We start from the raw sequence: 23,437 nt of genomic DNA, 5'->3' as shown, positions 1-23,437 counted from the left end.
TTGATTAGAGTACATCATATTCCTCTGTATCTTCATTATGACCAAGCTAGATTTATACCAAGAATGTAAGGATAGTTCAACCTTAAGAAAACAACAAAAACAATAAATTGCATTTAAAAAAATCCAAAACCATATGATTATCTCAATAGAAACAGGAAAAACATTTGACAAAGTACAGCACTCATTTATAATAAAACCTTACATAGTATAAGCATAGAGGGGACCTTTTTATATCATAAAAAGTATATAACTAAGACCAAAAGCAAGCATCATACACAATGGAGGTAGACTAGAAGTTTTTCTAATAAATATGGAAATAAAGCAAGGATGTCCACCCTTCCCAGGGGGTCTCTGGATCCCAGAGTTTCAGTGATGGGCCATGGATTATACAAAGAAAGGATACTGGACAAAGTCTGCATCTCCCTGGAATACGTGTATTGGCACAGTTAGGTGGTACAATGGAGAGAGCAGTTGACTTAGAGTGAGGAAGTCTTGAATTCAAATTTGACCTCAGACAATTACTAGCTATGTGACCCTGGACTAGTCATTTAACCTATTTACTTCAATTTCCTTATATGTAAAAATGATATAATAATAGCACTTACTTCCCAGTTTTTTAGTGAGGCTCAAATGAGATAATATTTGTGAGGTGCTTTCCCAACCTTAAAGTGCTATGTAAGTGTTAGCTATTGGGGGTGGGGGTGCTATGTTTCCTTATAATTGGCAATAGGGACAGAATGAAATCAATAAGCAAACTGAATGAAATCAATAAGCAAATTATTCCAGGGGCTCACCTTTCAAAGGGACTAAAAAGGTTAACAGCTATGGAAAAAGGCCAGTGCAAAAGAATGAAGAGCTCAGGGAATTGAATCCCTTTTATCTTAGAGGAGGGTGACATTCCACAAATTAGGAAGAAGTTTCCCTTGCCCTTCATCCAAGATACCTAGAATTCTATGGTCAAGGATAAGAATTATTAGAGATGGGACCTCAAACTGTGGAAGTGACTTGCCAAAGGTTGTCTGAGCTCTCTAACCTATCCCATATTGGGCTCACTCAGTACCCCCTCCTCCACTACTCATCATGATCTTGGAAAGAGAGGCTGCACAAGACAACTCACTCTCTCATGACAGAACTCAGCTGTATATACTAACTGCAGAAATTTGCTTGGAATGCAATAGCAATGTGGCAGCATTTTATACTGTAACTGAACTAGGCCAGAAAATGGAGGAATGAAGGGAATAGCATAGGACACATATTTGTAGCTGTGTGGCATTCTACTAAGCCTTAGGGAAAGAGCCCAACATCTGTCTGCAGCCGGTTCTGGCCCCACTGAGGTTATTTGGGGCACAGACCATGGCTAGTAAACCACGAATGGCCCAACATAGGAGGGGTCTGAGACACCTTGAGATCCAGTCCCCAAGGAAACTGTAATCACAGGGGATGAAGTCAGAAAGTGAGCAGTAGGGGAATAAAAGTAGAAAAGACTGAAATTATCAAACATCTCAAAGAAAATTCAATTAAAGACCTTATGCACAAGCAGATAAGCCAACAGAAAAGATATTAATACCAAAAGGGAAAATGGACTCCAAATCAAGTAAAAGAGTTCAGTCATCTATGAATAAATATTGAAAGTCAAAGGAAAATGAATCAATATCTGATGAGGCAGAGAACCTTATACATTCCCAAAAGAGCATGGAAACACAGTAAGATGTTCCTAAACAGTTCAAAAAAGAAATAAGAATTGTGAAAGTAGAATTTATGGCCTGAACAGCAGAAATATTTGGCAGAATAGAAAAACTTGAATCCACAGTGGCAAATCTAACCAAAGAAGCAAAAGAGAGGATGACTGAATGGAAACACAAATACAAGGAAATGAAGGATGAACTGGAAAAAGAGAAACAAAAAAGCAATAACATGAAGAGAAAGCATAATTTCCACATGAGTAAAACATATTATTCTCAAAGACTGCATGTGTAGAGACAATTTAAGGATTAATGATTATAGAGCTGCCAAAAGAACATGACAAAAAATTTAAACACTATAATGTGAAAAATGATAAAAGAAAACTGCCCAGATCTTCTCTGTGAAGAAAGGAAATAAGCATTTGCACTGTGTTAAGCACTTACAAATATCTGATTCGATCTTCACAACAATGCTGAGAGATAGGTGCTATTATTATCTCCATTTTACAGTTGAGGAAATTGAGATAGGCAGAGGTTATAAGTGTCTTGCCTTGGGTCATACAGGTAGCAAGTATCTAAGTCAGGATTTGAACTCAGGTTTTCCTAATTCTAGGCCCAGAACTCTATCCACTGCACCACCTAGCTGCCGTAGAAAATAGGGTGCTAAATGAAAGAATCCACACATTTCCTCCAGGAAAGGAAAAAAAAGAAGAAACTAAACAAAACCTCCATGGTCCAAACTGCAAGACACATAAATTTTACAGTTCAACTGACAAGCAACACATTTTTCAATGACTAGAAGAAAGACCTTCAAATATAAAGGAAAGGAAATTAAAGTAACATAATATTGTTCATCACCCACAGGAAGGTGCTGGAGGGAATAGAATAATGTGTTCTGAAGAGCAATGGGATTCAGAATGCAGCCCAAGGTGACCTACCTTGCAAATCTAAGTTTAACCATAAATGAAAAAAAAATAATTGGCATTCAACAAAAAGAGGCATTTGAAATATTTCTAGAAAGAAAAAAGGATCTGAAAAATTGTTTTTTTTTTGCTTTTCAAACACCCCAAGTAATAGAAATACAAGAATGATTTATAAATATAGCAACCAATAACAACAAAAAAACCAGAGAGACCATTGAAATTTCTTTTAAAATGTACACAGGGAAACAAGTGTTAAAGCAGAAATCAAATAGAAGTGATGGTGGAGAAACAGGCCTGAAACTAAACCCCACAGCATCCTTCCTATATATTAATCAGGGTTTTTTTTGTTTTAGTGGGATTAAATTACAAAATGGGAGTGTGTATAAAAGGGGCAGGGGAGGATAATAGAGGAAAATATGCATCGTATCCTAATAAATAATAAAGGCTAATAATGAAGGGAATATAATTCCTCTAGTCTCTCAAGAAGAAGACAGCCTACAGGTGAATGGGGGAGGAGACAAAGGGAGAGATTAAAAAGGAAGGAACCTTGTTTCAGTGGTGGGAGGAGATACTACTGATGAATGCTCCTATGGGAGAAGAGAGATATTCTATGAAGGGAGATGGAGACCTTACAATAGTTATGATCTACAGAGATTTGATGCTGAGAGATCTCACATCAGGAGAAGGGAAATCAGATCTCCTGGTGGGAACTGATATTCAGAAGAACCAATGAATCACTTACTCACTCAATAAACATTTGTTAAGCACCTACTATGTGCCAGGCACTGTGCTAAGCACTGGAGATACATAAAGAGGCAAAAAACAGTCTCTGACCTCAAGAAGCTTATAATCTAACATATAAACATACAAACAAATATATACAAATGAAGTTGTATACAGGATAAATAGGAAATAATTTGCAAAAAGAAGGCACTAGAATTAAGGGTGGGGGAAGGGAAGGCTTCCAGTAAAGGATGGGATTTTAGGTGACACTTGAATCCAGAGAGGTCAGTAGTTGGAGTAGAGAAGGGAGACCATTCGAGGCATGGGGGATTAGCTAGAGATAATGCCTAGGACTGGGAGACAGGAAGTCTTTTTCATGGACTAGCCAAGAAGCCATTGTCACTGGATTAAAGAATAGATGTCAGGGAGTGAGGCATAAGAAGAGTGGAAAGGTAGGAGGGGACCATGCCAAACATGGTATTTTGTATTTGCTTCTGGGGATGATAGGGAGCCAATGGAGTTTATTGAGTAGGGTCATAACATGATAGGACCTGTTCTTCAGGAAACTCACTTTAGTGGGTGAATGAAGGATGAAGTGGAGTGGGGAGAGACTTGAGGCAGGTAGACCCACCAGCAGTTATTGCTATAGTCCAGGAGTGAGGCTATGAGGGCCTGTACTAGAGTGGTAGCAGTGTCAGAGGAGAGAAAGGGGAGTATTCAAGAGATAGTGCAAAGGTGAAATTGACAGATCTTGGCAACAGATCAGATAGGAAGCTTGAAAGATTAGTGAAGGGCTGAGGCTAACTCCTAGGTTGTAAGACTGGGAAATTGGAAGGATGGTGACTCCCTCTACAGTAATAGAGATGGGAGGAGGTGGGAGGGTTTAGGAGAGAAAATAACGAGTTCTGCTTTGGACATATTGTTTTCAAATTGTCTTCTAGACATCCATTTTGAGATGTCTGATAGGCAGTGAGGGATGCGAAATTGGAGGTTAACAGAGAGTTTGGGACAGAACAGGTAGATTTGGGAATTATTAGCTGCAGATGGTAATTAAATACATGCTTATTACATATAACTAATATATAATATACAAAGTAATATGATGAATTAATATGTCCATATTATAATTTTGTAGTACGAACTTCAAAATTAAGGCCATGTATCTGGCTAGAGAGCAGCTACATGGTGCAGGGGATAGAGCACTGACCCTGGGGTCAGGAGGACCTGAGTTTAAATGTGGCCTTAGACACTTACTAGCTGTGTGACCTGGGTAAGTCATTTAACCCTGTTTGCCTCAATTTCCTCATCTGTAAAATGAGATAAAGATGGAAATTGCAAAGCACACCAATATCTTTGCTAAGAAAACCCCAAATAGGACTATGAAGAGAAATAAGCATTAACAACATATTAATTTAACATTAAGGATCATACTATTAAAAAATTAGAAGAGATGCAGAGCATATAACTCTCACATCTACAGGTAGGAGATATATTCTTAGCCAAGCAAAAGGTAGAGGCAATTACAAAGGACAAAATAAATAACTCTGATTACATGAAAATGAAAGGCTTCTGCACAAGTAAAATTAATACATCTAGTACAACAAGGGAAGTGGTCAGAATGTTTTTATCAGATTTTTCTGATAAAGGTTTGGGGATTTGGTATCCAAGCTAAATAATCAAGATATTATTGCATATCAATCAATAAACAATTTCAATCAATAAACATTTATTAAGCACCTACTATGTGGTAGGCCATATGCTAAGCACTGGGGATATAAAAAAGGGAAAAGATAGTTCCTGCTCTCAAGGAGCTTGCAATCTACCAGGAGGACAACATGCAAACAAATATATACAAATCAAACTATATACAGAATAAATAGGAAATTATTAAACAAGGTAAAACACTGCAATTAAGAGGGGTAAGGGAAGACTTCCTATACAGACAGAATTTTAGTTGGAAATTAAAGGAATCCAGGGAGGGCAGTAGTTGGAGTGGAGGTGGGAGAGTGTTCCAGGCATAGAGGACAGCCTGAGAAAATGCCTAGAGCTGTGATATAGAGTATTTTGTTTGTGAAACAGCCAAAAAGCTAGTGTCACCGGAAAGAAGAGTAAATGTTGGGAAGTAAGGTATAAGAATACTGAAAAGGTAGAAGGGTTATTCAGGACTTTGAATGACAGAGCATTTTGCATTAGATCCTGGAGGTAATAGGAAGTCACTGGAATTTATTGAGTTGGGGGGTGGTGGCATGATGAGACCTACATTTTAGGAAAATCACTTTAGTTGCTGAATGGGGGGTTGGAGTCAAGAGATAGAAAGAAAGAAAGAGAGATTGATGGATTGATCAATAGATAGATAGATAGCCAAAAGTCATTCCCTGGTAGATAAGTGGACAAAAGATATAAAAAGTTTTCAAAAGAAGAATTGCAAACTATTAATAATCATATGAAAGAATGCCCCATATCACTAATAATGAGAAATGCATATCAAAGCAGCCCTGGGGTTTTTATATCATGCCCTGCAAATTGGCAAAGATGATGAAAGATGGAAGTCAGTGTTGGAGAGAGTTTGGGAAGATAGTCATACTGCTACATTGTTGGTGGAGCTGTGAATTAATACAAACATTTTGGAAAGCAATTTAGAATTATAAAAATAGGGGGTAGCTAGGTGGCGCAGTGGATAGAGGTCTGGCCTTGGAGTCAGGAGGACATGCATTGAAATCTGGCCTCAAACGCTTGACACTTACTAGCTGTGTGACCCTGAGCAAGTCACTTAACCCTGATTGTCTCACCAAAAAAAAAAGAATTATAAAAATGAAGTGACTAAATGTTTATACTCTTTGACCCAGAGATTTCATCACTAAATTTATATTACCAATGAGGCCATTGATATACACCAAAATATTTATGGTAACATTTTTTTTTTGTGATAGCAAAGAATTGGAAACAAAGTAGATGTCCAGTCATCTTGGGGAAAGGTGAAATAAATTGTGGTACCAGCATGTAATAGAACATGACTGTGCTATAAGATATGATGAATGTAATATACACAGAGAAGCATGGAAAATCTACATGAACAGATGCAGAATGAAGGGGAGTCAAGAAAATAAGATATTGACTGAAATAATATAATTATTTTATTATATTATGTATTTATTATATTATATATAAATAATGACACACAAATCAAACATGAATGTTGCAAAATTATAAAGAACAAAAATCACTCAACAGAAAAGGAAAATAAGAAATTCTGGAGGGCATGTGGAAAAATAAGTACACTAAAGCACTGTTGGAGTTGTGAGCTGATCCAACCATTCTGGAGAACAATTTGGAACTATGCCAAAAGGGCCATAAAATTATGCATACCCTTTGACCCAGCAATGCTGCTACTAGACATATATCCCAAAGAAATCAAAGGAAAAGGAAAAGGACCCACATGTACAAAAATATTTATAGCAGCTCTTTTTGTGGTGGCAAAAATTGGATATTGAAGAGATGCCCATTAATTGGGGAATGACTGAACAAGTTATGGCATGTGATTGTGATGGAATATTTTTGTGCTGTGAGAAATTATGAGGTGGGTGGTTACATAAAAACCTGGGAAAACTCATATAAACTGATGCAAAGTAAAGTAAGCAGAACCAGGAGAACATCGTATGTAACAACAGCAAATTGTAATGATAATTAAATGTGAAAGACAATGTAGCATCCTCTTGAGTGAGGAGATGGATGGGCTTGTCTGTATTGCCTAGAGAATCATCCTAGTGCAGATTCTATTCTCTTAGTACACAGCAAAGCAGCTACAAAGCCTTTATTTCCTACTTTTGCTTTTCCCTTTGAGACTAGAGAGGGCAGCAGCGAGTAATAAACGTCTCTGAAAGGTTTCATCTCACTCATACAGATAATGCTGAAGAGCAATAGCTGAAATTGCAGAAGAATTCAGTTCTCCTCCAATCAGCAGGCTACTTAACCTAATCTTCAGGCAGTGCACAAAGCTATAGTTTCGTCTTTCACTTTACAGCTTCTCACAAACAATAACTGAAACCTTCTGGGCAGCTGAATGTTCGTATCTTCTTGGCTGCTGTCCTGTTGGGATTTTCTTAATTACTCTACTGCTGTGCCATTTGCCTAGAGATTTTGCTTCTCTCCTCCTCCTCATCTCAATCATTTGGTCATGTTTCCCCACACTCCTTCTCCTGCCTCTAATGAAGAAGTAAACTTTTTTGCCAAGACTTGTCCTTCTGCATGCATTCTAGATCCCATTGTTTCCCATCTTCTCCAGCAGATTGCTCCCACTATTATCCCCACTTTATCTCTGTTCTTTAATCTCTCCTATTGGCTGGCTGCTTCCCTGATGCCTCTATGTCTTCCTATCCTTTAAAAATGTTTACTTGATCTAGTTATCCCCATTAGCTATTGTCCCATCTCTTCTTCTCTCCCCCACCGTTCTCTTTCTTGGTTAAACTCCTTGAGAAAACCATCTACATTAGTTGCCTCTAATTCCTCTGCTCTCACTCACTTCAAAACCTTCTGTAATCTTGCTACCAAACCTCAACATTCAACTGCAAATAAGCTCTCCAAAGTTACCAATCATCTTTGTTGCCCTTTCCATAGCCTTTGATAGACACAATCATCTCCTCCTGCATCTTCTCTACTTTCTGTTTTCATGACACTGCACTTTCCTGGCTCTTCTCAGAGAAGAAGATGACCACAGACAGCAGGATGAACACAATTCATGCTCTGGCTTTCCAGAAGATATGGACTTTGGGTGAATTGTTTGAATAGTGCAGAGCTGAAGTGTAAGAGAAGTGTCTGTTCATCAGTCCCACAAAGAATTTCACATTTCAGTGGGTTTCAGCATCAGATATTCAGGAGAGTATCATAGGACTCACAAGTAACAATTTCATGTCTTAGTCAATGCATAGTCATGAATCTTTTTTTAAAAATCTTTTAAGCATTTTTTTTTTGTGGTGGAGGAAATAAATAGCTGTCCTATACCTGATTTATCTTGTACATTGAATACTTTTCTAGAAAGGAACCTGTTTTTGCCTTTTGTGGAGACTGTAGGTGTGGGCCAAACCTAAGATTTATGTAAATGATTGTCCCCAGAATTCTACCAAGGGTTTAGGCTGTAATGAGCTAGAGACAAGAAAAAGTCAGACTCTTCCCTGTTTTGGCTAGGTTTCCCCAGGACTGAACCCAGTTCTCATGAATGCAGAACTAGGGCTTCTTAGCGGGAGAAAATATTCTAGCCTCTTTGTCCATCAGTTCTCTTGCACATAAAAATACAAAGTAGATACAAAGGAATAACCAGAAGGAGGACAATAGCAGCTAGTGATTGGGGTAGGGGGAATCAAGATAGGCTTCCTAGAGGAAGTGACACTTGAACTGAGCTTTGAAGGAAGCTAGACATTCTATGAGGGGAGAGGTAACGAGGGAGCATTACAAGCATAGCAGAGAAGCTATTTAGTAGCACAGACATGTTTAGTTGAATGTCATGTATGGAGAATAGCAAGCAGGTCAGTTTGATTGGTCTGCAGAATATAGGAAGGAGAGTACTGGGAAATTATCATGGAATAGTAGGCTGGAGCCAGGTCATGAAGTGTTTCAGACTCGAGGGGAATTTGTATTTTATCCTGTAGGCAAAAGAGAGCTACTGGAGTTTCTTTTTGAGTAGGGGAGTGATGTGGTTAGAACTGTATTTTAAGAATAGTGCCTTGGCAGCTGTGTGGAAGATAGATGATGTGATGATGTGGAAGATGGATTAGAGAAGAGAGAGACTAGATACAGGGAGACCAATTAGGAGACTATTTACAATATATTGTTCAGATGAGATGTGATGAGGGTAGGTATTCAAAACCTGAACTAGGATTTTGGAATTGTGAGTAGAGAGAAGAAGGTAAGTGCAAGAGATTAAGGAGGTTGAATTGACAAGACTTGGCAACATTTCACTAACTATGCTATTTCTAATGATGATTAGTTCAAGAGATTTAATTTGGTTGGGAAGGTGGGAGGAGATATGGAATAGCAACTGTATTGGGTAGGAGGGACAAATAAAAGGTTACCCATCACCCACCCAATATTGTGGAAACCTAAGCATCTTTGGAGGTGCAGGGAAGAGCAGGGATAGGGGAGAAAGACTGAAGATTTGAGAGGGAGAAGGGAAAATAGAAGTGAAGTTCAAGGAGATTTAAGATATTCAGGACCTTCATATTATAAAGCTGCTGACTAACAAGAAAAAAATAACTTTTGATGACCAACACTTCAGTGTAAGATTAAGAGGATGGTCCTTCTCTACAAGTGCAACTTGAATCACTGGGAGGGTAGTTTATACAGTTTAAAGGTGGGACACAGGTGTACTCTCTGAAGTCTCCTCTCCTCTACTTAAGGATCCCACATCAAAGGACCACAAAACTCTGTGATTGGCATTGTGAAGAGAGTGAAGAGAGAGCAGAGAGAGTTGGGGAGGGTGGGGTTTTAGTTGGAACATCAATCATGGTGTAACTGGGATACACAGTGGTGCATCCCAGGGATATCATGCTACAAAAACCATGACAGAGAGGTGAGGCTGGGCAGGGGTGGTTTAACTGGATTCGAAGAATCTCCACTCACACAAGGATTGTGCACATTACACAGGGTTCTCATCAGTACAGGCAACCTATTAGGTTATCAGTGAATACCAATCAGACACTGAGTTCTTTTCATTTGTCCTTGATGATTCTCTGAGTATTTATTGCTTCCTTTCCATTTGTATAGCCTCCATCTTAGCAGAGGCCTTTCTTTACTCAACTATCTCATACTCCTTCCCCCTTCACTTCATCTGGTACAAGCCAGCTGATTAAGCTTTCTCATCCCACCATTCCCCAGACCAGAAACTTTTAACGATTCCCTTTTGCTCTGAAGACTAAACTAAAACTCCTTAGCTTGCTGTTAAACACCATTTCTATAATCTGTCCACAGTGTAATTTACAGTCATATTGTTGGCAAATGAAGATGGTGAAGGGCCTTAAGATATGCCGTCAGAGGACTGGTTGAAAGAACTGGGGAGTTTATCTTGGGCAAGAATGGTTTTGTTGCACATGGTGGCTCTGTTTGAGTATTTTAAGGGCTGTTACATAATAATAATGATAGTAATAGATAACATTTATATAGCACTTTGAGATTTGCAAGCACTTTACAAATACGATCTCATTTGATCCTTACCACAAACCTGGCAGGTAAGTGCTATTATTATCTGATTTTTACGGATGAGGAAACTGAAGTCAGTTAAGTGACTTGCACAGAGTAACACAACTAGTAAATGTCTGAATCCAGATTTGAACTCAGTTCATTCTGACTCTAAGTTTGGGCCATCTAGAATAGTTTTCTGCATAGAAGAGGGATTAGGCTTTTTCTGCTTTACCACAGGAGAAAAAGATTGAAGTTGTGAAGAGGCTTACATCTAGACTTGATGTAAGGAAAAGTTCCCTAACTATTAGGACTACTTAAAAGTGCCATGGGATGCCATGGAATATGGTCTTTAAGCAAAGCCTGGATGATCACTGGATAGATAGGTTGTAGAGGAAATTCTTATTTAGGTATGCATTGAACTCAATTCCTTCCAAGGTCTCTCCAAAGGTTGACATGCTATGATTCATTGGTGAAGTATTCCTATCACATACTCTATGACAAAGCCAAATTGGTGGACATGCTAGCTACCCTTGAGTAGTAGAGCTCAATGACCCCTGCTTGAAGATTCTTATCCTGCCATTTGTTGAGTTGATATAAACAATAAAGACACCTGCTATTCTTCAAAGGCATATACCACAGTTATGATATGGAATCTCCTAAGACTTGTGAAATTTGACAAGTAATCTACATGCTTGGACATTTTTGTGGGGACAACTGATACAAATGGGAGCAACCCAGAAAGTATTGCTAATAGCAATAGCTAGCTAGTATTTCTATAGTTCTTTAGAAGATAAAGACTATTTGGGAAGTGAACAGATGGTTAAAAGAACAGTATCTAAGAATGGGATCTGGAATTGTGTATTATGAGAAAATATAGATTGGTGTATTTTTTTATATATGTATTTGTGTGTGTAACCTGAGTTCCAAAATCCACTGGCTTGGAACTCTCTTCTCATTGTAAAAGAGTTGGGGAGTAGTTGAGAGCAGGAGAGAGGAGAGATTTGCTCTCTTTTTATTCCAGAATTTCTTCTTTAAGGGGCATCTAGGTGGCACAATGGATAGAGCACTGACCCCAAAGTCAGGAGGACCTGAGTTCAAATCCAGACTCAGACCAAACACTTGACACTTACTCGTTATGTGACCCTGGGCAAGTCACTTAACCCCAGTTGCCAAAAAAACCCCCCAAAAAACAGAATTTCTTCAAATCTCTTCAGTTTCTCTAGATTCTTCAGGTTTCACAGTTGCTTGAGGACTTCTGGCTTCCAACTCCATGCAAGAAGATGGAAGAGGTCAATCCCACTTTGGTTTGCTAAAGGAAAAAAAAAAACCTCTGGAAAGAAGTAGACATGAATGGAGCTTGCAATCTCCATGATGTTCCTATCTCCAGTTTGCTTCATGAGAGTCTTCAGTTAATTCCCCTTGGGTAAGATCTAGGCTTCTCTTTCTTGTTGAGCTGAGTTACCTCATTCCCGATGGGAGACCTCTTTTACTCTATATCATGTGGTATATATTTTCTTCTGTATGCCTTTTCTAATTTCTGATTTTGCCATGGACTTGGATAAATGGGTTTCTTGGCTACTTCCAGTGTGAGTTCGTAATAGAACTGGCATTTGGTGGGAGGGGCAGTCAGGCCTTAGGCATAAAGATTGGCACCTTCCTTCCCCTTTCCTCCCCATTAATGAAAGTGATTAGAACTTAGCTTGAACCTGATAACCACATCCCCAAGACTAACAATATTTCAAGGAGTAGATGATGGTAATTCTAGCCTGCAACCTCCTCTTTCTTAAGAGAACAGAGTGGCCAACCTCCAACTTCCTTTCCTGGCAGGAAATAAAGTCTCCCTTGGGAAAGGGTCTTGGGGGAAGAAGAGTCTAAAGATATCTATTCTGCTTCTTTTTGAGTCACACCATACCCCCATGTTACCTGTAGTGGACAGCCTTACTACACGTGTGAATGTAGTGAGTATATTCGGTGGTTACTAGCCCAGAGTCAGGTCAGTTACATCTCCCCATGAGCCTTCTAGGGGTACCCTTAAGGGGTTGGAGTTCTTTTTCTAGTGCCATTGGCCTAAGCCCCCATTCTGGTGTGTTACTCCCACTGATAGTTGTCAGTGACTAACACCCAAGTTCCATTTGTTCAATTAACATTAGTTAGCTTTTACAAAGAGATATTTACTTTGCAGATATTGCAAGGACAGGAACACAGATATTTCTTTCTGACACCTGTGGAGTACACACTACACTAATCTAATAGCCTTTTCTCAATCATTATTTTTCTTGACCTTTTTGTAGCTTTTGACACTGTCAATGACCCATTTTTCCTTGATATTCTGTTCCCCGTAGGTTTTTTTGGGACATTAGTTTTTCCTGATTCTCCTGCTCCCTGTGGTCATGCCTGCTAATCATAAATATCCCCAGAGGATGCCTTTCCCTGTATATTATTTCTGTTGGTGATCTTGTCAGTCCCTGTGGATTTAATTATCATCTTTACATTGATTCTCAAATCGACTTAACCAGACCTAGCCACTCGGCTTACCTCTAGTCTTGCGTCTCCAACTACCTCTTAGACTTCTTGAACTGAATGTCTCATAGACATCTTCAACTCAACATGCTCAAAACTGAACTTATTATTTCCTCCCCAAACTGTCTCCTCTTGCTATCTATCCTATTACTGTGGGCGGTCCCACCAGGTTCTCAACCCAAGTGCCATCCTCAAAACCTTACACTCTCTTACCCCTCCCCCACACCTAATCAGATGTCAAGTCCTTCATAACATCTCTCACATATGCCCCTTTTCTTCCTCTGACACTATCACTTTGATGGTGGTATTATACTGTGAGCTCCTCCATTATATTGTGAACTCCTCAAGGGTAGGGACTGTCTTTTGTCTTTTTTTGTATCCCCAGTATTTAGCACTGTGCCTGGCACATAGGAGACACTTAACGAATGTTTGTTGGCTGATTATGGGCAGGACCTCACTATGTCATGATTACAGTATTGCAATAGCCAGCTGGTTGTTCTTTCTGCCTCAAGTATTCCCCCATACCAGTGTGTCCTCCATTCAACTGTCAAATTGATCTTCCTCAAATCCAGATCTGACCAACCTTTTCCTTCTCCTCTATTCAATCAACTCTAAAGGCTACCTATTGCCCACAGGTTTAAATATAAAATCTCTGTTTGGCCTTTACACTGTGGCTTCTTCCTTTCAAGTATTCTTACACTTTAGATCTCACTACCCACTCTGTGATATAGTGACTTCCTTGCTGTTCCTTGCACTAGACACTCCCCAATTCCTGACTGAGCACAATTACTCCTCTCTGCTATAGATCTATGACCCAGAACTGTCTATGAGCAATGAGAGGTGTAGGGGCATTCAGGGAGGACTAGTACTCTGGTGTGAGGGCTGCCAAGCCCTTTCAGGCCTGCTTTCCCACCTTTGGTGTCTACCTGATCCACCTAATTCTCACCTGTGACTCCAAGAAGCTCTAGTATGTGCAGTGAGCACCCCCTGGTTAACTGTTTTGGCAGACAGGCTAAACTAGGGTGAGGGTAGCTGAGGGGTCTCAAACCTTTTGGTGAGTTGGGGGTATGTTTATCCCAAGCATGTGAAGATTTCCTCTGGTGCAATGGGCAGATGAGGGCAATTTGTTCCAATGGTCATGAAGGCACCTGAAGTAGGCACTGTGGAGCACTTACAGCTTGGTTAGACATTGAAGATGCCAAGGTCATCCACTGCATCTCAAGCCCTCACCAGCCATCTTAACTCTGTCCTACCACTGCACTGTGATGACTCTGGAAGAGAGAATGAGGCTAACGACTGTGCAACTCTTCCTTACTTAAATCCAATTTATGCATGAATCAAAAGATGTCACCCATACACTCAAAATACACTAAAAAAATCTTCCATGTAAGGAATTGATTGAAATGTATAAGAGTAAGAGTAATTTCCTGAATAATAAATGATCAAGGGACACAGACAATTTTCAAAGGAGTCAAAGGATGAAATCCAAGCTATCAATAGCCATATTTTAAAAAAAATACTTCAAATCACTGATTAGATAAATCAATAATTACAGAAATGTAAATTAAAGAAATTCTGAGTTTCTACCACACACATCAGATTGGCAAAGATGACCAAAATATGAAAATGACAAATATTAGAGGGACTTTAGAAAAACAGGCATGCTAATGAACTGTTGGTGAAGCTATGAATTAATTAGTCCAGAGATTATAGAAAGCAAATTAGAACTATGTCCAAAAAGTTACTAAGTTGTGCATATTCTTTGACTCACAATAGTATGCCTGTATTTTAAAAATAACAAAGAAAGAAGAAAAAGACCCATATGTACAAAAATATTTGTAGCAGCTCTTTTTTCAATAGGGGCACAGAACTGGAAACTAAAGGAGTGGCCATCAATTGGAGAATGCTGAAAAGAATGATGGTGTATGAATGTGATGGAATACTATTGTGCTGCAAGAAATGATGAAAGGAATGGTTTCAGAGGATGTAGGGAAGACATATGAGCTGAGGCAGAGAAATGAGCAGAACCAAGAGTCAACAAGTCAAGGCAACAAGCAATTATTATTTATTTATATAAACACTTACTGTGTGTCAGAAACTGTACAAAGTGCTAAGAATATAAACTCAAGCAAAAAGACATTCCCTCCCCTTAAGAAGCTTATATTCTAATGGGAGAAAATAACATAGGCAACACATAAAAGGAAGCTAAGAAGTGTGTGTGTGTGTGTGTGTGTGTGTGTGTGTGTGTGTATGTATGTGTGTGTATGTGCTCATGAAGAGGGAAGGGATGGAATGAACTTGTAGGGTGAAGAAGCACAGGAAGATAGTGGAGATATTTGTGAAAGTTAGGAGTAGAGCCCAGAAAGAAATGAAGAATGGCTGCTCTGGACACTTTCCTTAAAATGGAAGTTTTGGGAGGACCTGCCTGATTAGAGGAAGGGACTCCAAGGGAAGAAGTAAGAAGGTGAAAAAGGTGAGAAGGCCATGAGTAAAGTGAACTTTCAGGGTGAGGAGGCCAAAGGGGAGAACAACTTATACAATAGCAACAACATTGTAAAGACAAACATCTTTAAAAGACTTAAGAATTCCAATCAAAGAAGACTGATGATAAAGTATGCCACTCACCTTTGGACAGAGAATTGATAGATTCAGAGAGACATTTTCAATTTTTTTTTTTTGGTAAATGGCCAATGTAGGGATTTGTTTCACTTGACTATGCATATTTGTTACAGAGGTTTGTTTTTATATTATTTTTTTCAATGGGAGGGAGGCAAGGTGGGAGAGAAAGAAAAGTAGATTTTTGTTAATTGAAAAAAATTAATTAAAAAAAGAACTTGATTGAGAAATCCCATGTTGACCAATTCTCTTGTCTTTGTCAATATTTACCTTTCCCCCTAAACCATGTTTCACTGAACACTTGTGAAGAACATAACTTATGACAAGAAATATCACTGTCACTGAGGTCCCACCACAACATAATCTCTTCGAGAAATAGACCCTACCAGGCATATCAGAGAAGAAACAAAAATGTCTGGACCTTCAGTCTGATTCAACTTCTTAGAAGGATTGATCAGCTTGAAACATATCAGGAGAATTAATCAGCTCAAAAATTCCCAGACTTCCTGAGAGAATTGCTTACCTCAAATGACACCAATGAGAACCACCAATTTAAATATCTGTCAAGATTCCAGAAAAATTGCTCAATGAGCTAAGTAGACATAGCCCAGTCCTCTTCGGGGAACCACAGTTGGATCTTGAGGGACCCCAAATCCTGCTCCTGGCTATTACTTGGTCTGCAACCAGGCACTAGGATGCATCCCTCCGTATTTCCCTTTCTATTGCTCATTCTTCGTTTGTGATTCCATGTAAGTAGGCAAATAGGTAGTACAGTGGATAGAGTACAGGGCCTGGAGTCAGGAAGACCTGAGTTCAAATCTTGCCTTGAACACTTACTAGCTGTGCAACCCTAGGTAAGTAATCTAACCTCTTCTGTCTCAGTTACTTTCACTGTAAAATGGGGATAATAATAGACCTGTCTCCTAAAGTTGTCCTGAGAATGAAATGAGATAATATTTTTTAAGTGCTTTGCAAACTTCAAAATTTTATTTAATAATTTGTTATTAATCATTATTACTTTATCATGTGCCAGAGATGGAACATTCTATTTCTCACTCATGGGCCGGTAGGGGGCAAAGAATAGGAACTTATGTGGACACTCCAGGAATCAAGTGGAGAGCTGTTCTGATTTATAGCAAAGACCAACCCTTTCAAAATGTCTGGCTTGCCTGGAGTCTTTTCAAGAGGGTGATCTTAGAAGACCTTTTACGACTTGATTAGACTTGCTTTTGGTCAGAATCCACTAGGAGATCCCCCATTTTTCTAGGGCCTCATAAGCTTCTTGAGAACTCAGAAGCCTGACCCTAAACGTCCTTGTCACTGATCTTCCCCTCCCCCCACCCCACTTCCTGCTACCTCCAGATTCCCTCCCCCACCTTCCACCCAAGGATAAAGAGTTTAGGTTCCTTCCTGTGTCACAGTGAGATAGGTGGGGAGACTTTGGGCCAGGAACAGAAGTGACTGTGATTCCACGTAAGTTTCCATGTTCCCAGCTTCACGTGTACGGGGGGTGGCGGGAGCAGAGCAAAGGAATCACATTCAGTTGGACCCTTTGTGGGCAAGTATACTAGGCTGGTGACTTTGGGATCCTAGATGTGCCCCTTGGTGGCAGGGTCATGGGAGGAACCTGGGACTGGGCTGATAGCTCCAGTCATCTTGTGCTGAATTAGTTAAATGGACCAGTTTCTGTGCTCAGCCCTCTCCCCTAATACCTCCTAAGAATTGTCCAACTCTGCAAACACAATGGTACTGGAATTTCTTACCTAAGGATCTTTCCTAAGGATTTCTAAAACACTAGGAGACCAAGGAAACCTCCTTACCCCTATCCCTACCCCTACCCCTCAAACCCAGGAGCAACTTTTACCTCTGGGATTTCCTAAATCTTGCCACTGATCATGCTTAACTTTTCCTGAAGTGCTAGGAGCTATGTAAATGGCTAAAGAGAAATGAGTCCTAAACTAGGGGTCTAGAATTGGGGGGGGGCAGTATCCGGGAAAGAATGGGGTTTAAGAAGCTTGAGGAATCAAGACCCCCACCCATGGGAGGCAGAATGGTTGGATTGCCCCCACTTACTCTGATCCCATCTTCCTTGTGCAGGTGATAAGTTCTACCTGAAGGAATTAGGAGGAGGCCCCTACCCACACAGACTGACCCTGAGCCTCAAGTGCCAAACCTCTGGCTTCCAATTCAAGACAAGTGTATTAGGCTGGTACCTTTGGGACCCTGGTCATGCCCCTCGGTGGCTGTCCAGCATTGACCATACATCTGCAGAAACCAACGAAGGCCGCATCATCTCCTCTAGGGAGGACAACAGCAGCCAGGTTTTTCTTCAGATTAAGGGCCTGGGCCTCAGGGACTCTGGCCATTATCACTGTGCCAGAAGAGTGGGGGATAAAGGTGACACAGACAAGCTGGTCTTTGGTCCTGGGACGGCTGTGACTGTAGAACCTGGTGAGTGCCTCCTCTGTCCCAGCCCTAAGGAAATAGGTCATGTTAAATCTGGGCCTGGCCCTGAGTCATATAGTCAGTCAGTGCTAGTGCCCAGACCAGAACCAGGATCCCCCATTTCTCAGACCTCTCTTTCCACTACATGTGTTGTGTGACCATGCAGAGCTAATATTCTCACTCTGAGCAGTAATTCTGGAGATGGACTGTGGTAGGTCATTGAAGGGATTTGAGTCAAACTGTAGCAATGTCCATGGACTTAGGATATCCATGTGTGAAATCCTAAGACCTCAGCCTCCGTAACAGTCAGGAATAGGGAGACTTGGGAAGAAGAGAAGGAGCTGTGGTTTGGGGGCAGCACAGGCACATGAACTAGGGACATAAAAGTTGGACTCAGGCAAGGGCTGGGTTCTAGTTGTCACAGTTATTTGGTCTCACACACAAGGGGCCAGGCCAGGACTTAGAGGGGCCAGGAAGTGGGTGAGGTTTGCTTTTCACAGTTATTTGGTGACATGTATGCCTTCCCACAACTAAGTCTGTGTTGCTGACTGGCGGGTACCTTGTAGGGGCCAGTTGAATGACAAGAAGCTATGGTTTGATTGCAGGACCTCGGACCCCTCTGACACCCAGCGTGTTCCTGGTGAGGAATCAGGATGCTGTGGCCTGCTTGGTCAGTGACTTCTACCCCAAGGAACTCCATGTGTCCCTGGCCTCCCCTAGGGCCTCAGTCTCAGCCCAGGCCCTCACTGTGGCTTCCACAGCCCATGGCACCTACAGTGCCATCCAGATTGGCAGGGTTGGTGAGAATGACTCAGTAACCTGCTCAGTTCAGCACCTTGGGAAAGAGACCCTTGTGTCCTACCAGCCAGGTATGAGCAGACTCTGCCTGGGCATGAGGGGTGGTACCAAGAAGGAGCATCTTGTGCTTTGGAAGTGTTTTCTGGATCACTAAGGGATAGAAACAGGGAGTAGGGAGGAATACTGTGAGGAGGGACTTCCTGGCTTGTGGTCCTGGGCTGGGCCAAGGAGGTCTTTGGGTAGAAAGTTTCATTCCAGAGCAGTGTTTCTTTATTGAGAGAGGGGAATCCATAAGTTAGAGATGGGGTTCCTAGGATAGATGATGTGGGAAGCCTGGCTAATGAAGATGTCCTAGCCTGTAGTAGGAAGTCCTGGGCTCACTGGACCCCAAGACCATGGCTGATGATATCATTCTGCCTTCAGACACTGTGAAGCTGGAACCATCCTGCCCTGATCAGGAGTTTGCAGGTGGGTTAAAATTAAAAGGCAAAAGGGTAGAAATAATGAAGCTAATCCTGAACAACTTGGTCAGAAGTGAGACTATTCAACCCGACCTGATAGACTCTATGTCTCCCATTGTGATAATGTGATACCTCAGGGTTCCTCATGGCCATGGCCCAGGACTTAGAACATTGTACAAACAACCTAGATTCTGAGTGTGTGCAGCAGGGCTCAGTGTGAATAATGGTTCAAGGGCCCAGAACTTCAGACTGTGTGAAGGTCCAAAATTCAGGGAACATGCCAGCCCAGGGCTCAGGGTGGGGAGTAGCACATTCCTATTCTCATTGGCTTTCTCTGCTGCTGTGGCTTCACTTATTTCTCTCTATACCTAGCCTGGACCAAATGATCCCTTGATGTTTCCCTGGCTCCTGCCCTAGAATCCTTTGGTTCCTTGGCCCTCCCCCATTCCTGGACTATAAGTCTTCATCATAGGTGATCCCCACCTTTTCCCTTCTCTCCTTCTAGTCCTGGAATGCTAAACTTCAGTGAAGAAAACCAGCAAATGTAGGTTGCCTGTGCCCATGTTTCTTTCTGCCTCCTCCAGGACCATGTTCCATGGGTCATCCTCCCCTTTCACATATCTTCAAGATCTCCTTCAATATTGGTTCCTTCCTTCTACCTACAAACAAGCTTGAATCTTCCCCACCCTCTTTATCTTTGTCATCCTTCCAGCTTCCATCCCATCTCTCCCCTCCTCTTAACGGATAACATTCTTTTATTGTAGATTGAATAATTTTTATCCCCATGCCACACTATTTTTCTGTTCCTCTTTCTTTCTAACATTTGTCCTTATCCCTTTATTCCCACTGTTATCATGTTAGTACAGGTCCTCATTACCACCCTCCAAGACTACTGTGATATTCACATACGATTTCCTACCTCTATCCTCTCTTCTACTTCAATACAATCACCCAAATAGTCTTTTCTACCCCTAGTCTGTCACTTCTTCACTCAAAAATCTTCAGTGGCTATTTTCTCCAAGATAATATTCAAACTCCTTTTTTCATCTGGTGTTTAAAGCCCTCCATCTGATGCCAACTTTATCTCATTTATCTTCTCCGTGTACACTATGCTCTAGCTAAACTGGTCCACCCATGGCCCACTAGATGCACCATATGCCTGTCCGCTTCTTTGCATTTTCTCAAGTTGTTCCCTATGGGACTAATGACCCCTCAGTGTCTTCCCTTTATATTGCTGAATTCTTACTTACCCTTTTAAGTCCTACCAAATGCCACTTGGCGTAACTCTTGCTTGATCCCCTTGTTTGGTAATGACCTTCTCCCTGTGAACTCAAGTAACTATAAGATAAATTATTAAAGCAGAATCCAAGCAGAGGAATAAGTTACTCCTCAGTGTGCTGAGCCTGAGACTACTGTTTATGAAGACTGTGATCATTAATGTCCTGTTTGTGTCTTAGATTCCCTTCGAGATGAGAAACTCTTTAAAGGGAGAGACTATAGCTAAGCTAAACATTAAATCTCCCCTGCTGCCTAGTGTAGGTCTTAAATTAAAGTTTAGGAAATTTTAGTTTAATGAATGAATGACCAATTTGAGTGTCTATGATAGCTAAGGATTGAGAAAGTATAACAACCCAAATTTTAGATTGTATGACAGTCCAGAGCTCAGGGTACATAGCGTTTCTAATATTCCAGGACAAAAGGTGTACGATAACCTGTTGGTAAGAGTAGATGTCATTCCAAGGCTGAGTGTGGAAGATAATGTTGTACTTAGGACATGATTTCCATAGTTCTGATTTGGTAAAAACTCAGGATTTAGTATGTTTGATAACCTAGGACTAAAGGTATATAAGAATATAATACTAGGGCAAAGTGTGTCTGAGATCTCACTGTGTGATTTTACATTTTCTAAAGGCAGCCAACAATGAAGGTTTGCTTTACTTAGTCTATAAGAGCTTATCACTGACTCTTCATTAGCTAGGATGATTAATGAGGAAGCAGGTAGGAATAATGTTTCTGTTACTTTTTGTAGACCCAGAGAATGAATGAATTCATGAAAAAAAGCTTTTGTCTTACTATGGGCAAAGCACTGGGACTACAAATAGAAAAATGGAGGGAGTCCCTGATCTCAAGGAATTCACATTCTAATAGGATGAGACAACACATATGGGAGGTTTCAGCAGCAAATCAGATGGCTAGGCACTTTGGTACTCAAAAAGCAGTGGCAGAACAGATGCTAATGCATCTCTAATGTTGTTTCCCCTGATAAACCCATATCTGTTTCTGGTGCTGGACCATTTGGCAGCAGTGAAGGCTCTGGTGTCAAGAACTTTCTTTTCTGAGACTTCAGTAGCTGTGGCTGCTAAGGAACCAAGGGCTGCAGCACACTGGGGTCAGTTGGTCAGTAGTTGGAGGTAGTGGTTGAGGTAGTGGCAGTGGTCCAAATTAGCTGGCATGTGCCACCTCCTGTCTCTCCTGCAGGATGCCCCACTGCTTCAGCTTGGCTGGCTTGCCTGCCCTGTAGGTGTGATGGCTGGCCCCTTCTCCATACATGTTGTTTTCCTAAAGGATGGCTGCAGTGGGTAGGCTAGAAGCAGGGCCAGTGGTCTGGGAGGTGCTACCATTCCTGGAGCCCTTAGGCTTATCTGCTATAGCTGGCACCTGGTCAGTAGGTGATGTGAAAGATGGTAGGCCCCATCTCCATAGGGATTAGTCCCTTAAATGATGGTATTAGGGGCAGGCTGAAAGCAAGGTTAATGGTCTGAGGTGGGGTGGCACTGCTATTCCTACGGCTCTTGGGCTTGACTATTTCCAAAGGGGTTGAAGTAGAAGTGGTGGTCAATATGGGGGTGGTATTTTGGCTTGATGTCCCTGTCCCTGACCTTGATCCTTACCTTTGTCTCTTAAAGCAGAATCCAAGCAGAGGAATAAGTTGCTCCTCAGTGTGCTGAGCCTGAGACTACTATTTTTGAAGATTGTGCTCATTAATGTCCTGTTCACAATGATAGCTTTGATCTTCTGAGGTGATTGTTCAATCTTACCCTTTCCTCTCCTACAGCTGGACCTCTCTTTTCATCCCTTTAATCTTTCTCTCCTACCTGTTCCCTTATGCTTCCCTTCTTCTCTCTCCGTTTGTTGGTCTGTGGATAAATGTTAGAAGGTACATGCATTTATTTTTAAAATATTTTGATAACTGCATTTCAGTATAAGTGATTTTTTTGTAATCCTATGTATTTTATTTTATGCATTTAAAAATACTGTTCTGACAAAGGGTCCATAGGTTTCACCAAACAGTCAAATGGGTAAAAATGTTAAGAACTCTCATAACAAGTTGTACATAATATATCTGTAGTTTCATGTGCATTCCTCTTCCTTCCCCCCCCATTCCATCTTGTTATGGAAAAGATTATTTTATTTCTTAGGTTCAGAATAAAAATTACAAAAAAACCCAAAAACCAAACCCAAACCTTTGTCTTGGACTCTTCTATGCTCTCACATCCTTCTCCTGTCCTGTTTTCCTTTGTGTTCCAACAACATATCCTTCATCCCCTGGTATTTCTTTTGGTCCCTTCTCTTCTTTGCTTTCTTTTCTGTCACCTCTGACTCTTCTCTGTTCTATTAGAATTCCTTCAGTTCCCACTGACTCTTCCCCCACCCCCACCTGCCATTCCTATGGCCATCTCTTATCCTCCATTTTGCTCTTGTATTTTTTATCCCTTCACTTTCTCTCTGTTCCCATGGTCTGCTCTTTAGAGACTTATTTATGTTGGACAGACTGACTGACCTAAAGGGCAGGTGCATAATTTTGGTTTCTGATTTCCTGACCATTGTCTTCTGACTTCTGCTTTTCCAGAAAAATCCTTGGAATGAAGTTTCAGGAGTCAACACTTTGTTCTCAACATCACCCTTGGAAATCCCAGAATGATTCCAGTGACTTAAGTTACATTTATTCCCTGGGCCCACCCCCCCACAGAATAGCCAATCATGGGTCTGTGTCCCCTGTGATCTGTTCCCCAGATTCCTATTCTGAAATAAAAATGGAAGAGCCCTGTCTGCTCTCCTCTGGATTTGTGGAGAGTGGGGATTGGGTATTAATAACCAA

The 23,437-nt window shown here is 40.9% G+C and overlaps 1 protein-coding gene across 1 annotated transcript; it reads left to right on the top strand.

Annotated features, from left to right (window-relative positions):
* The first annotated feature begins 11,844 nt into the window (after positions 1–11,844).
* On the top strand, positions 11,845–23,437 carry LOC110214304 (Ig heavy chain Mem5-like). The gene is made up of 7 exons (XM_078151808.1): positions 11,845–11,921; positions 17,064–17,107; positions 17,732–18,085; positions 18,685–18,948; positions 19,301–19,345; positions 22,245–22,358; positions 23,189–23,437. Exons 1-6 carry the CDS (start codon positions 11,845–11,847, stop codon positions 22,355–22,357), a joined length of 897 nt encoding a protein of 298 aa, XP_078007934.1. The 3' UTR covers position 22,358; positions 23,189–23,437.

This window comes from Phascolarctos cinereus, unplaced genomic scaffold (assembly GCF_003287225.1).
Source record: "Phascolarctos cinereus isolate Bilbo 61053 unplaced genomic scaffold, phaCin_HiC Scaffold_4;HRSCAF=312, whole genome shotgun sequence".
Classification (NCBI taxonomy): domain Eukaryota; kingdom Metazoa; phylum Chordata; class Mammalia; order Diprotodontia; family Phascolarctidae; genus Phascolarctos; species Phascolarctos cinereus.
This window is presented reverse-complemented; position numbering and strand designations above follow the sequence as displayed.